General features: G+C 45.1%; 1 protein-coding gene across 2 annotated transcripts in view; it reads right to left on the bottom strand.

Moving 5' to 3' along the window:
- The window catches only part of KDR (kinase insert domain receptor), a 49955-nt gene extending 42881 nt beyond the window's left edge, over nucleotides 1-7074 (bottom strand). For both annotated transcript variants that reach the window (XR_014568052.1, XM_083755380.1), the window contains exon 1: nucleotides 6485-7074. Coding sequence is in view for 1 of the 2 variants with exons in the window: in XM_083755380.1 (XP_083611506.1) it covers nucleotides 6485-6557 (73 nt within the window). In the remaining variant the exon portion in view is untranslated. The remainder of the gene's footprint in view (nucleotides 1-6484) is intronic.
- Between the last annotated feature and the right edge of the window lie 9375 nt (nucleotides 7075-16449).

Below are 16449 nucleotides of genomic sequence, written 5' to 3'. Positions count from 1 at the left end.
GAACTTGACTCTACATGATGATCTCATTCTCTCAGGAACAACTTAATTCTTTTCTTACTTTTTTTTTTTTAAAAAAAACCAATTAATTATAAATTCATCATTTGCCAGTGCTTCCAATTAATTAGCCTCATTCAACACTATTCTGAGGAACACATCAATATAAGCGTTAGACCACTGACTTAAAGAAGAGGTCTTTAAACTGGGAGAGTCTGGTGTGCAAAATAGCTGGCTGATCCCACTGCAGCTATTAACAGCAAAGTTTGTGTATGTGAAGATGAACATACAGTGGTACCTCGGGTTAAGTACTTAATTCATTCCGGAGGTCCGTACTTAACCTGAAACTGTTCTTAACCTGAAGCACCACTTTAGCTAATGGGGCCTCCTGCTGCTGCCACGCTGCCAGAGCACGATTTCTGTTCTCATCCTGAAGCAAAGTTCTTAACCTTTCTGGGTTAGCGGAGTCTGTAACCTGAAGCGTATGTAACCCAAGGTACCACTGTATATGAATGTGGTTTGGATTGCAACTCCTATCAGCCCCAGCTAGCATGGGCAGGGGGCTGGTAGGGGTTGCAGTCCAGAACAGAAGTTGATGGAAGCTGTAGTAACTCCTCTCGAAGTTAACTTAATCCTCTTGCTCAGATTTTTAGAGGATGCTTCTTTTGCTACCCAAGAGCTGAGAATTACACGGAGCTTAAAATTCATCTGTTCTTATAAAATAGGGTTGCCATCTTTCAAACAGTGAAAATCCATACACAAAAGTTGAGCTTTTTTTTTTCTTTCTTTTTTTGCAAAAGCTCTAAAACAAATGACATTTTTTGAGCTAGACTTCCGACATGTGTTGCCATATGTCTGGATTTCCCCCCACACTGAAGCAATTTTCACCCAGACACTGGTTCCGAATGCCATATTTCGGTTATGTCCGGGAAATATGGCAACCTTACTATAAAACCCATTTCAGGGAAGATGTTCTAAGCGTTTAGGTAAGATGTTTCAAGCATTCGTTGCACTAATTGTGTGGGTTACGTTAACAAGTGGTTTTCAAATGATACCCCCTCAATTGAATGGCAGGCAAGCTTTTTTTAAAAGGCGACTATTGATCCTTCTCCCACAATATGCAATAAAGTGGACTATAACTGGGCACATTCTAGGGCACACAGTCTGCTCTCATGGCAATGGCAAAGTCCAGCAAGCCAGATTAGTGCCCCACAGGAAAGAAAGTGCATCCATAGTTCAATGATGGCCATAGCTCAGTGGTCAAGGACCTCATTAGCTCCAGTTCAATCCTCAACATCTCCAAGTAGGTCCAGGAAAGACTCCTGCCTCAGTCTCTGGTGAGCACTGCCAGTCATTGTAGACAATGTTGAGTTAGGCGGGCCAATTTTCTGACTCAGGGATGAGACAGCTTCCTATAATGGAAGTCACATTCATACATATGGAAGTCGAGAATACGGCTTTCCAGAACAGAAGCCCTGGTTTCTAAATACGCTTGAGATTCCAAAACGATGATTTTAGTAATTCATATCTGATATGTCACTTGAAACAGGAACTCTGTTCCATGAGCAATACCAAAGAAAAACTCAAATGCAATGTAAATATGCTGCTATGAAAGACTGTAATTCAAAGACAAAATGGAATGTCATAAGGTCCATTGGCAAAGCATTATTCTATAATAATTAGGCTACAGCAGAATATTTCATTCAAGAGTTGCTTTTTATCTGAATGTATGTCACTCAGACAGATTTTACATTCTGTTTTGGCAGCCACTGGCTCAAAGGGGAAAATGAACGCTAGAAAACATCTATAGGATTGTTAGCATGTCTACACAGAAAAAAGTAGCACTAAGTTCAAAAAGGCTTACTCCCAGGTAAGTGTACAGCTAGAATTGCAACTTCACATTGTCCTTTCATGCTAAATTTATTATTAATATGAAATTACTTATCTCATATTTGCTTATTTTTTGCTAGCATTAAAGTAAATATATTAATAAACAGTAATTCTAAATCATCTGCTCTGTGGTGAAATCTGCTTGATTTTCTCTTCTCCAAGCCATTTTATTGCGACTGCTGGAACTACATCTATCTTCTTAACTATTTAATTGTTGTTTCACTGATCCCTAAAACTCAGCAGCCATCCAGCAAGAACTATACAGCTGCAGCCCTAGGCCCACTTACTGTGATTTACTTCTGAGTAAACAGGCATAGGACTCTGCACTGCTATCTGGCATCGATTTCCACAAAACATTTGCTAAGATTGTGCACAAAGTGTATCCCTCATCTCAGGTATCCTTGGAGCAAACCTGCCAAATTCATATATTTATGTGGATCACAAAAGTTCAGAGAAGATAGAAATGGTGCCAAGCATAGATTTATCTTCCCAGTTGGATATCACCAATGAAAGCCAAACAAGCAATAATGGGTGTGGGAGGAGGAGGAGGGGGATTTTGAAAAGAAAAAGTAAATTATATGAAACCTAACATTGTTCAAAATAGTCAACAAGTCTAGCTCTTCCTTTCTGATCTTGCTCTGAATACCAGTCACAGGTGAATAACCATGAGGAGAGACCCAATGGTTTTGCTTGTGGCCTTCTGAAAGGCATCTGATCAGTTCCTGTGTGAAACAGAAGCCTGGACTAGATAGACCTTTGGTATGATTCTGCAGGTCTTTTCTTAACTTCTTAAAGCAGGCTTAATGGGAAAATTGGGAGGCTGATATTCCCAGAGCTGTGATACTCTGCTCACCAATATGAGAAAGCACCTATTTAATGCACAGCACATACCATACTTTATGCAGCACTGCAACAATAACACTCCAGTTATCCAGCTTTCAATAAGAAAGCACCATAAGCAAGCCAAAAGAGTCCTTTAGCAAAGGCAGATCAAGGGGAGCGTGATTGGTCGGTTCGCACCAAGTGCTGAACTCTTGGGGCTTTGCAGCAGACACTGCAACTATGACACCCTAACTAAGGAAGGTGAGAGGCAGGGGTGCTGGATTTTGGTGTTGTACAAGGTGTCACTGAAATTTGAGGAGCCGAGGTCTGCCACTGCCTTTAGCCCTTCAGACCATTAGCAGCACGAGTGGTTTGCTCCTTACCTGCGATGCTCACCACCTCATCATTAGCACCAACAACATAAAACTAGATGCCACTTGGTAGACCTCAATCTACCTATGGCCACAGAAGCTGCGTCCTGGGGACCTCCTTCAAATAATCACGGTCCTTCTGTTTTGCTGCTGCTTTCCTTTGTCATTGTACAAACCACATTGCAGTTTGAACGATTAGTTCAAATCTCCCAAGAATCTCCTTCCGCCAACCCAACTTGCTGGGTTAGCATTTGGTCAGTGGTATCATAGAGTTGGAAGGGACCAAAAGCAGTACCCGGTTTACATATAAGCAGTGGTATAGCATGGGTTGTCAGCACCCGGGGCAAGGCAAGTAATTTGCACCCCCCTAACCCATGGATTTTAGCACTCAGGCACAGAGCTGCGAGTGCGAGCGCCCCCCCCCCCGATGTTGCGCCCGGTGCGGCTGCCCCCCCCTGCACCCCCCACGCTACGCCACAAGCTATAGCTTAGGGCCCCACTCTCTTGGGGACCTCCAACAAATTTAAAGGGGAAAAAACTGGATGTACATTTCCAAAATATAAGATAAAAAACAAATAAAATAAAACCTACATACAGCAACAGTGTTTTGTATTGTGTAGGCTCCTATGATGTAAGTAATGGGCTCCGCCTGCTATAGAAAGGGCCCCATTACTTTCAGTAGCTTAGGGCCTCATCAAACCTAAATCCAGCCCTGACCACAAGGGTCTTCTATAGTCAACCCCCCTTACAATGCAGGAATCTTTCACCCAACATGGGACTAGAAACCAAGATCTTCAAATTACGAGTCTCATGCTCTGCCGACTGAGCTATCCCAGGTAGCATACTGCTGTTTGGCTGGATTTTTCCCTTGTTGTATTCTCTTCTGTTTTTTAACTCACATCATTGTCACCTTTGCATGTGCATGGCGCTAATGGTTTAGAACATGCAAGTGCATGCCCTTTGTCATGGACTTTGTTGCCATAGGATGTAGTGCTCATAGAGTCTGGCCCATTAGGGCAAATGGGATGTTGTGCCACAAACCTCTGCCTGCCCTGAGCCTACCCCACCTGCCTGCCTTCTTACCAGCCCAGAGACTGGCACAACCTGTCAGCATCCTCATCCTTAAGTCTCTTCTTAAATTTTATTTTGCGTTTTCACATTTTACAATGTTTCAACAATAGAAATTATTCCCTTACCTTTTCTGCGGTTTCCCTCCCTCCCTCTCTGCAGTTTCTTATTTTATATCATATTTTTTACTGGATCACCAATTCAAACCTGTTCACAAATGTATCCTTTATACTTCCTTTAAGTTATTTCTTACTGCTTGGGTTTATGTCAATCCTGCTAATTCTTTTAATTATCTTCATATATTCAACACATTTTCTCTTTTTTAAAAAAAGTCTCTCAACTTGATCACTTATTCTTCCGGTAAGTTTCGCCATCTCTGCGTATTCCATCAGTTTTAGTTGCTGTCATCCTTAGTCTCAGTGATGCCCTTTGTGGAACTAAAGATGGGAGGTGGATGGTGGTGAATGTATAATTTATTGTCTCAGCCTTTCGTTGGTTCCGGCTCCATTTATCATTGCATCGTTCACTCTACTACAGATGGGCTACCTGCCTTTTGCACGCTCCCCGCCCCCAGTCCCAGTGTTATCACGACTGGTATCACTGGTTGCAGTGTCAATGGGTTAATAATCCCAAAGGGTTAGGTAAAGCAAGACTGGCAAGGACTTTAGGGGGTATTTCACAAAATGAATGTCACCTCTGAGCCAGGGAAAAGATGTGTAAAAAGCAGCACATCATACACACTGATGATAATAATAAATAATAACAACAACAACGATAAAGCTCACCAACTTTGCCCCCCTCCTTCCAAAAAAAGCTCAACAACTTAGCCAAGAAACGGTCAACAACTTTTGTGTCTGGATTTTTACTTTTTGAAATATGGCAACCCTGTGATAACAGCATCAATATTAATATTATTAAGGATGATGTGAAGACTGCATGCATGTCCATCCCTGCCCCTGTAATTGACAGTGGTTCCCTGTGGTCCGTTTTTTTTTTTTAACATACCAACACGAACATGTGCAGACATGCACATTATTTGCAAATGATGGCGTAGTGCCATGGTCAATATTGCACCATCAGTGTGAGTGGTACTTTAGGGAGGACAAAGAGGGCAGGCTCCTGTCCCAGAAAAGTTAAAATCTATTTAAAATATTAAAATAGATTTATTTATCTGTTGAATTTATATACTGGCCTATACCTGCAGGTCTCAGGGTAGTTCACTGAATCTAAACACTGATTACAATTATTTTTTAACCCTTACACAAAAATGGATTGGGGGGACACTTGTGTGAAATGGACCTGAAAGTGGGTTTTTTGGAGAACCTTGTGGAGGGACAGGAGGAGATTTGGAGCCAGGGCCCTAAATCCTTTCTTCCTTACTCTCCAACCTCGCCCTCTCTCCCTGCTGCTAAAAAAGACCCAACAAGAAGTTTGAGCCCTTCAGCCAGCCACATCCTTACTCAGCTGAAATGCGGAGGGGAGGGGGGAGAGAACGAGACAGAGAAAGCCCCCAAGGCTGGGCCACTCCAGCTCATCCAGATAACCAAAGTAGCTTCAGGTCAGCTGTATCAGCCCGGTGCATACGGTACAAGGCTAAGCCTTGCCTGCTCGGAAATCACTAGTCCTGAATTCAATGGGACTTATTCCCAGGTACGGGGCGTCGCCGCCTTGGTCGTCGTTGGCTAGAGCGCAGTGCTGACAACGCCAAGGTTGCAGGTTCGATCCCCGCGTCAGGGACAGCGGCATATTCCTGCATTGCAGGGGGTTGGACTAGATGATCCTCGGGACCCCTTCCAATTCTATGATTCTATGACCAGAGAAGCCAACATGTTGCGGAAGGGTCGCGCGTCGCCAAGATCACCTGCTCATTTTGGATTCGGCTCGCCCCGTGCGCCAGGCGCTGCGCAAGACAACGCGGAACATCGGCGCTCAGCAGAACGATCCTGGCCACGTCTACTCGGAAGTAAGTGCAGCTGAATTCGGTGGGGCTTCGTTCCAGTGAAAGGGGCTACGCTTGCAGCTGGTTCTTTCCACCTTTCTTTGTGCGAAAAGCCCCCCACCCACCCACCGCTGGAGCCAAATTCATCTATCCTTCGACAGGCTATTTATTCCCCCAACCCAGGGAATTCCTCGGCACCTGGGGAGGCGGCGGGTTGGGTGGGTGTGAGTGTGATCTGTGCCAATCTAGCTTGGCTGAGCTGATTCCCTGAATCCTGGGGAAGGGGAGCCCCTAGGAGATAGGCTGCGGCTAAGTTATCCACCAACCAACCCAACAATAAACAACAACAACAACAACACACAAACAAACAAACACACACACACTCGTGCGCTTCTCTTACCCGCCTCAACCAGCCCGGGCTCCGCGGCAGCCCACAGCGCCAGGATCAGTCCCAGTCCCGCCGCCAGCTCCATGTCTCCTCGGAGCAACAAGAACCACAACAAAACGCGGGTGGCAGAGCAGGTCAAGTCCAGGGGAAGCTAACCAACCCCGGGTGATCTCTATTATAACCCAGACATCAGCTGCGGGGCCAAAGCCTCAGCCGCTTTGCCTTCGATCCGACCGCTTTAGCCAGCCAGAAGATCCGCGGAGCAGGCGCGACAAGCGCACTTCCTTAGGCGGGGCAGAGAAACAATATTTCTGCGGATTCTCCTCGAGGCGCTCCGATGCCCAAGCAGCCTGGCCAGAGTCTTCCCCGCCAGGCGGGGTTTTGCAAATCAGTGCCGACCAATCCCCGGGCCCAGCGCTCCTTCGGAGGAGGGGCTTGACACGCTAGCCCCGCCTCCGACCCTGATGTTTCTCCCCAGTGTCGCCCCTCTTCTTCTGGGGTGAATTTCTTGGAGCTTCAGCCTCAAGACCCAGAGGCAAAAATAAAATAAAATAAAATTCCTTTTTGGGAGGTGTACTTCTGAGATTCATTTCCACGCTTTTCTAGCTCTCACTGGGACTACACGTGTGTCAAAGTTCTGCTTTCTAACTAAATCGAAAGTTATTGGATTGCATTTCAACCACATGTTTCTGCAAACATCTTCCCCCTTGTGATAGATAGAGAGGTGTGAACCTGACCTATTTTTTAAAGTTTTCAAGCAACTGTGTGGCCAAAGTCCGGTTGATAGGTTGTACCCTGGCAGTTTTGATACGTTCCTGAGTAAGACTGAAACTAGTTTCAGTAAAAGCATATTTCTATATATGAATGACTACAAGTGGAACCTGCAACAACTTTTGTGTGTCCAGATATTCACTTTTGAAATATGGTAACCCTACAAAGCGCACATTTTTTTAAAAAAGTACTTAAAGAAAATGGACTCTTTGCAGTTAAGAAAGTGATGGGGAATCATTCTGAAAAGTATGGGATGAATTCAGGGAAGATGTATAAACACCCCACAAGCAAATCAAAACAAATGTTCCATATAGACCGGACATAGTCTAACCAGCGCATTTTATGCAAGGGAATTAGGATGAATGCTAAATAAACATTCCTCATCTAGTGAAGCCCAACAGAATTAGTGTGGCACATTAGTCAGTGCATGATATCTGGCTTAAATGTTTTGCCTGCTTTTTATTGCATATATGTATGGCTTCTTGTAAGGGACGCGGGTGGCGCTGTGGGTTAAACCACAGAGCCTAGGACTTGCCGATCAGAAGGTCGGCAGTTCAAATCCCTGCGACAGGGTGAGCTCCTGTTGCTTGGTCCCAGTTCCTGCCAACCTAGCAGTTCGAAAGCATGTCAAAGTGCAAGTAGATAAATAGGTACCGCTCTGGCGGGAAGGTAAACAGCGTTTCCGTGCACTGCTCTGGTTCGCCAGAAGCGGCTTAGTTATCCTGGCCACATGACCCGGAAGCTGTACGCCGGCTCCCTCGGCCAATAAAGCGAGATGAGCGCCGCAACCCCAGAGTCGGCCATGACTGGACCTAATGGTCAGGGGTCCCTTTACCTTTACCTTATGGGTTCTTGTAACCTGCTTTGATATTTTAAATGAAATTGTGGCATACAAATATTTTAATGAATACAGTGGTACCTCGGGTTAAGTACTTAATTTGTTCCAGAGGTCCGTACTTAACCTGAAACTGTTCTTAACCTGAAGCATCACTTTAGCTAATGGGACCTCCTGTTGCTGCCACGCCACCGGAATACCATTTCTGTTCTCATCCTGAAGCAAAGTTCTTAACCTGAAGCACTATTTCTGGGTTAGCGGAGTCTGTAACCTGAAGCGTATGTAACCTGAAGCGTATGTAACCTGAAGCGTATGTAACCCAAGGTACCACTGTAAATAAAAATAATAAATAATGTTCTGTGGACTAGAGCCCAGTTCATCAAATGCATGACGTGTTGTACTCTGGTTGAGCATGAGGAGACCATCTTAATCCTGCTCTCAGAATCAGGAGTGACTTCCTGCGTGTTAAGATTTGTTACTTAAGACTCATTTCCAAGATCTCTAGCTTGACTTAAGTCTGTTTTTAAAAAAGAAATGAAAGACCTGCACCTCTCCCATTAACACTGGAAACTCAATCTCTGCTACTCTGGTGGCCCAAATCTCATTAGACGCAACTTGCAAAAGCTCTGCTCTGAAGACTCTGCGGGGAATGAGGGGGGAGCGGACCCCTCCCAGCTATTCCCAGTGCCCTTCTTCCGCTCCTGCTGTTCCTCTGCATCAGTCACGATTTCTCTTCCTCAGACCTGCCACAAACACCTCGTGCAGACAGGCAGGAGGGTCTGGTTGAAGGAGTCTGGACAGGACAGGAGGCAGCAGGAGCCCAGGACAAGAAGCTGCCTTTTGTTTCCTTGATTGTTGAAAACAACAAGTTCAGAAGTGAGATCCAGGCGAAGAAGATCCTAGCTTGCCGTCTGCGTTATCATTTCTGGCATCTGTGGGCAACATGAACAGCTTCCTGTTTAGCCCTCTGAACTCAGAAAAGAAGATAGAGCCATTCCCTTTCCTCTGTACTGTGCTTATAACTGTCCTACTTAATAAAGTTACAGAACTGTTGAGGCAAGAGGAATGTGAAAGCCACTGAAGCTGGCATCTTACATTTCCATGGAACTCAATAGGGCTTGAGTTTTGCTTGGGCTTTGAGATTTGCTTTTGGCCATACTAGTCATCCCCTCACCCCAGAAAATAGGATTCCTCCCCCCCACCCTTTGCCTTGAAGACTTTGGCTTGCTTGCTTCAGGACTTCCATATGTAACTACATACAGTGGTACCTCGGGTTAAGTACTTAATTCGTTCCGGAGGTCCGTTCTTAACCTGAAACTCTTCTTAACCTGAAGCACCACTTTAGCTAATGGGGCCTCCTGCTGCTGCTGCGCCGCCGGAGCATGATTTCTGTTCTCATCCTGAAGCAAAGTTCTTAACCCGAGGTACTATTTCTGGGTTAGCGGAGTCTGTAACCTGAAGCATATGTAACCCGAAGCGTATGTAACCCGAGGTACCGCTGTATAGGGAGAAGTGGTGTTGCAAAAGAACATGAAACATGTTTGATTCATACGCTATCCGGTTGCTGACATATCTTCCACCTGGATTTACATCTGTGCTGCTCTTAGGTTAAAGTATAGATATGCATATTTTCACTGCTGCTTTGCAACCTGCAGCGATAATATTCAAGGGAGATAATGTAATTATTTTTCCCCCTGGTCCAACCAGCAAAAATATTTTGACTTGGAAGGATTGTGCAAAAAATAAAAACAAATCTATGCAACCCAAGGGAATGGGCCCTAAAAAAGGTTTGGGGAATGTTATTTCTGCACTGCTATGGATAAACAGGTTTATTAAATGGAAATATAGCTGGTGGGTTTCACATAATAGCAAGTAACCTTTGGATGTGATAGCAGTTTGTTTGCTATGGGGCAACTGGGGCTACAATTCTATATGCACTGACCTGAATGTAAGCCCCTTTCAATACAGTAAGACTTACATCTGAGTAAACATGTGTAGGATTACACTGTATGAGGTAAATTTAGCCATTTCCCCAAGCGTCTTGCCGCTTATGTACTCTTAAGATTATATAGGATCACTTAATAGTGATTACTTATGCTTTATCAATTAAATGATCATGAGTATACTCCCTTGCTTTGTAAATTTAACATGTATCAGTGGCTCACGGGGTTTTTAGAGGAAAGGAGAGGAAAGAAATAAACCACAGAAGAAAACTGAGGTTAGACCACCACTGCCGAGACATGAATGAACTAAAGTTTCATCATGACTGTGTAACGTCCAGAACCAGTGAAAGTCGTTTTCCAGTGCCCCTTGCCTTCTTTTTAAACAGGCCTGTCATCAGGAAAATGAGCTGGGAATCACTCCTTTCACTTCCTCCCCATTAGATCCACATGTTTCCTGACCTGTTGGCTTTTTCATCAGGGAAGCTTGCCACCTGCGCTTCAGATCTGTCAACACTACAACGTCCTGTACCTGTCACATGTCCAGAAATTGTTATTTCAACAAAAAAGACCACGCAAGACTACTCTGGTTATTCAGCAGGCGGGCATTTATTGGATTTCTGGTTCCTTCACCTTGGGCTTGATGCTCATGGTGCCCTTCCCATGCAAACGAACTAAATATCCGGGCCAAAAAAATGAGTTTGCTTTCATGTTTTAGGAATAAAATAATGAATCCGACAGTTTCAGACTGGTCTTGTTTTTCAACCCAGGGACATTTTTATTTCAGTCTCCATTCGTATGTGCAAATTTTCATTGCCCTTGTGAAATTGAGCTCTGGCGCTTGATTTGCATAATAATTTTTGGCACACTGACTAGTAACATTGGCACCAATAGGACATGGCTCAGGCAAAAGGTGAAGTCTGTGTCATAGCTAGGGAAAGCTGGGCAGGTCAAGTGATAATAAAGTTAAGGTCCGTTCACATAAGTGAATAATGATGTGGCAGGTACCTGAACTGTAAAGAAGGCAGTCTCACATGGCAGACTTTTCCTGCAAAGTAACTTCTCATGGAAATGGATTAGCACAGAGGTGGGAGACCTTTTCCACCCAGAAGACCACATCCCCTTCTTGACAGCCTTCCAAGTGGTGGGTGAGACCAGAGGAAAAAAGGAGTGGGGGAGCAAAAAAATGGGCATTTTACCTTTCTTCAGTAGGATAATTTCTAGGTAAAAAGGTAAAGGACTCCTAGAGGGTTAAGCACTCATCTCGCTTTCAGGCCGAGGGAGCCGGCGTTTCTCTGCAGACAGCTTTCCAAGTCACGTGGCCAGCATGACTAAACTGCTTCTGGTGCAACGGAACACCAAGACAGAAGCCAGAGCACACGGAAATGCCATTTCCCTTCCCGCCAAGGTGGTACCTATTTATCTACTTGCACTGGTGTGCTTTCAAACTGCTAGGCTGGCAGGAGCTAGGACAGAGGAACAGGAGCTCACACCGTCGCAGGACTTCGAACCACCAACCCTCCGATCGGCAAGCCCAAGAGCCTCAGTGGTTCAGACCACAATGCCACCCATGTCCCTGTTTTAGTTTCTACACACAGTTGCACACCCCTCTCTGTCCTCTCCTCCATCCAGGGAAGCAAGGGTCAGGGTCAGAGTTCAAGGACACATTCCAGCTAGGTAAAAACACTTGAGCTGTGAAGCAGGGACCGAGAGGGGAAGACTTCTGAGAGCCAGATAGAGAGGAATTAGCCACCTACCCCAGATTGAGGTTCTTCACCCCGGTGTAAGATGTGAAACCAGCAGCGGAGTGAGTTTTCATAGTGCCTGGGGCACACACACACATGCACCAGAGGGGGCGCACGGTGCCGGGTGCAGAGGGCAAACACAGCCCATCCTTCAGTGCTGCCATTGCCACCAGAGAGACACCAGCCCTGAGCCCCTTTGCAAGGTGGGGATCTAATCAGATCCCTGCCTTGCAAAGCAACTCGTGGAGGGTGGCGTGAGAAGCACGCAACAGCCATGTGCCCTTTGATCCCAGCCCATCGAGGACAAGGTTGGGGTCAAAGGGCGCATGGCATCCTTCTTACACTACCCTCCTCAAACTACTTTGTGAGGGATCTAGTCAGATGCCAGCTTCACAGGGCTGCACAGGGCTGGCAGTACGAGCAGCGCTTCCCCTCCCCAAAAATGCTCCCGGGGCCATTGCGCCAGCAGCCCCCACTCCATGCTATGCCTCTGTGTGAAACTTCCTCCACCCATTGCCTTATTTTCCCAAGCGCCACTCGGGTCGTTCAACATTACATTCTGTGAGTGCGGGATCTTTGTGCCTGTGCACACACGTAATTGAGCTGCAAGCTCATACTCATAACCTTCAATGAGTGTACAATCTGGGCACACAACGGCTGAGCTATAATTGTGCGCTTTCTTGCACACAAACGCTTTTGCATGTGCGGAGACACAGCTCGGGCCAGCGTCCACTGTATCGCAGAAGGAAACCTGTTATCATGCAAGCGATTGTATGTGAGAACTGGATCCCAGACAAAGCTCGGACACAGCCTGCTAGCTGTGGCGAGGATGCATATCTGGTGGAAGAAGCCTGTCTCCCACCACCCAGCAGACCCTAATGCTCACGACTCCTTAGCCTGCAAATGACAAATCCCCTGAAATTGTAATAAACCCACTGTTTGAAGACTGACACTGATTTATTGCTTTCCAAGTACAATGTGCACAGCTCAATAGGTGGAAGCCCATTATGATTAGGTTGGCCAGACATGGCGTATGGTCCAAGGATGTCCTCTACGCCAAGCACGCACCAGCTCTGCAGTAAAAAAACACACTAAAAAACCATTTATTTATTTATTTATTTATTTATTTATTTATTTATTTATAACTATATAATCTGCAAAACCCTAATTGTGTTTACATAGAGGGAGAGCAGTAGCAGAAAGTAGAGGTTTAAGATAAGACAGCCAGATAGTGGATTAGCTGTAATCTGCAGGTCTAGGACTATGGGCACGTCACAAATCATACGCTTGCACTTTATAGCACAGCATCTGGTAGACTTTTTCAGCATCTTGTGCCTTGTTTTAGTTTCCCTCCTCCCCCCCCCCCCTGAAACAGCAGACATTTAGCCTTCATAGTTGAAATGGGAAAAAACACATTAAAATAGGAAGGTCAGCAGCCAGGGGGGGAAAGGGGGGGGAGGTCCAGAAACTGAAAGTAGTTGAATTAGGGTTTTCAGTGGCCTGGAAATAAAATGATCTTCTCTCAGCAAATCTAGCACATGTTTAGAATCATCCCTTTTTTCTTTTGCCTTATGTTGAACTACAAATCCCCTCCTTCAAAACAACAACAACAACCCCTAAACACAAGGTGCATAGTGCTCAAAGGTACCCATTTTATATAGGTATCACCTACCCTGCCCCACTGACAGCTACTGCATATATGGTCAGGTATGAACCCATGAGGGATGCGGGTGGCGCTGTGGGTTAAACCACAAAGCCTAGGACTTGCCAATCAGAAGGTGGGTGGTTCAAATCCCCACGACGGGGTGAGCTCCCATTGCTCGGTCCCAGCTCCTGCCAACCTAGCAGTTCAAAAGCACGTCAAAGTGCAAGTAGATATATAGGTACCGCTCCGGTGGGAAGGTAAACGGCATCTCCATGCGCTGCTCTGGTTTGCCAAAAGTGGCTTAGTCATGCTGGCCACATGACCCGGAAGCTGTACGCTGGCTTCCTCAGCCAATAAAGTGAGATGAGCGCCGCGAACCCAGAGTCAGTCACGACTGGACCTAATGGTCAGGGGTCCCTTTACCTTTATGAACCCATGAATCTCCAGGAGAAGAGTTGCATAACGGTGGAACAACCATTAGTGTTCTTTCCTCATGTGCTAATGTCTGCAGGAAGGAATACCAGTAGGCGCTTTATAAGAGGTGGGTGGTTGTGTGGAAATGAACATGTGGGAAAATTGTATCTGGGGTACAGTGGTGTCTGAGCTTCTCACCAGACACAGAAGGGCAAATAAAGCCATAACAAATAGAGACAATTTCCAAGAAACATAGACCTCTTACTTTAACTACATCAGGGGCGCTATTTAGGGGGATGGGGACCATGCCTCCCCCAAAAAATTCAAGGAGGGGTCTGCCCCCCCCAAAAAATTGTGGTGACCATGTGCACCCTCTGTGCGCACTACGTAGCATGCTTGCATCATTTGCACACACCATGCATTGTGCTCTCATCACCCGACATCAGCACACTGTGCATGCACGGCTACACACGTTGCACAGTGCCAGCCCCTCCCACCCGCTGAATCATAGGGACAAGCCAGCACACTTGAACCCTGTTAAGGACACAAATCAAGACCTTGCTATACCAACCACTCAATATTCTCAGTGGAGAGGTTACATTAAGTAATATGTTTGAATGTTGAATGTGCAAATTTATGTCTAATGTCAATGAATAGGACAAACTCAATTAGATGTGCTGGTGGATAGGTGTTTCATGGTTCTTGTATTTGTTTAAAACATATATATATATATATATATATATATATGCTTTCGTAGATTTTCACGGGTACAGGAATGCAGGTTTTGGTGTCCTCGGGTGTCTTCCCGTGTAAAAGTTGGGGTGTCTAGGCGACGTTTCGACGAGGTCTCACTCGTCATCTTCAGGCCTGAAGATGACGAGTGAGACCTCGTCGAAACGTCGCCTAGACACCCCAACTTTTACACGGGAAGACACCCGAGGACACCAAAACCTGCATATATATATATATATACACACACACACACACACACACACACACACACACACATACACACACACGTAGATATGGTAGTATGGGTCTGTACTATAAACAGTTCCACACACAGATCAAGCTTATATGTGCTGAACTCTGGGTATGGAGACCATATCCAAAGATTGTTCAATGCATGAGAGTTTACTGCACATGGCAACCCCATGTGCACAACTCCATTGTAGAAACACCCACAAAAGTATTTTGAAGATTGAGATCTTTAAGGTTCTGCTTTAACCACACTGAAAATACCAGGAAAACATCCAGGAAAACACAAATTCACCTGATTGAGTAAGTGACACACACACGCACCCCTTGACTAGAATAATTAGGATGCAGTTTAAAATTGTATGTCTGTCTTTGGGGATTCCAAGGGACTTTGATGCAGAAAGTGTTTAAATGACAAATGTGTATTTATTTTACATTACGTTCAGCATGTTTACTTTTTATGATAAGGTGAGTTATCTATAGCTTGCATAATCTTTCCCTGTCACTCCTAGAGATTAAGCACCATTTTCTCTGTAAACACGACTTTCCCTCCTCTTTCTCATTTCCCTAAAGGGAGCACCAATTCAAATGGCTCCTTCACACAGTGAGCAGGCAAGGTCTAATAAATATATCACAACGCATAAAAGAAACCCTGTGACAAAGGAGTCTTAAACCCTTCTGCTTATCTGAAGATATTTCTCTTTCACTTTTGTTTCCTGGATTCCCCTTCTCCTCCTCCTCTTTAATGAGAAGCTACTGAAAACAACTAATACTGAAAGAAATGTTGGAAGGGTACTTTTTCAAAACCAAAAACATTGATTAGAAAACAAGTCCCATTCTCCTGGACACCATTATTAACTATTCACCCCAGGGAGAAGTATTGCAAACATATTGACTGCAGACTTTGTACTGCATTCTGTCTTCAATCTTTTAAAGAAACAATATTTGATTTAACTTCTCCATACTGAGATAAAGGTAGAAATCTATCCAGATCTGTTACTAAAGAGATTAACAGCTCTAGAGTATCACCAGGTTAAGATAAATTTACCTGTAAGGTAAAGGTAAAGGGACCCCTGACCATTAGGTCCAGTTGTGACCAACTCTGGGGTTGCAGCACTCATCTCGCTTTATTGACCAAGGGAGCCAGCGTACAGCTTTCGGGTCATGTGGCCAGCATGACTAAGCTGCTTCTGGCGAACCATAGCATCACACAGAAACGTCGTTTACCTTCCCGCCAGAGCAGTACCTATTTATCTACTTGCACTTTGACGTGCTTTCTAACTGCTAGGTTGGCAGGAGCATGGACCGAGCAATGGGAGCTCACCCCGTCGCGGGGATTCGAACCGCCAACCTTCTGATCGGCAAGTCCTAGGCTCTGTGGTTTAACCCACAGTGCCACCTGCATCCCAAATTTACCTGGGACCACCTCAAATGTGATAAAAGCTGCTGCATTAAAAGGGGCCTCTATGAAGCAATCTACAGTATCATTGTGGCTAGAGCAAGTATATCTGTATGTTCCAAAAATCCGAGCAGAAAATGTAGATCAATATTTAAGAATACCCCCCCCCCAAATGAACATTTCTGTTTCCCAACAAAGCTCAAATACAAGTTACATGAGGATTTAACCTGGCAAGCTACTCTCATTCTCT

The sequence above is a fragment of the Podarcis gaigeae genome (assembly GCF_964106915.1).
Source record: "Podarcis gaigeae genome assembly, chromosome: 9".
Classification (NCBI taxonomy): Eukaryota; Metazoa; Chordata; class Lepidosauria; order Squamata; family Lacertidae; genus Podarcis; species Podarcis gaigeae.
Note: the sequence above shows the minus strand (reverse complement) of the source record. Positions and strands in the feature narration are given on the sequence as shown.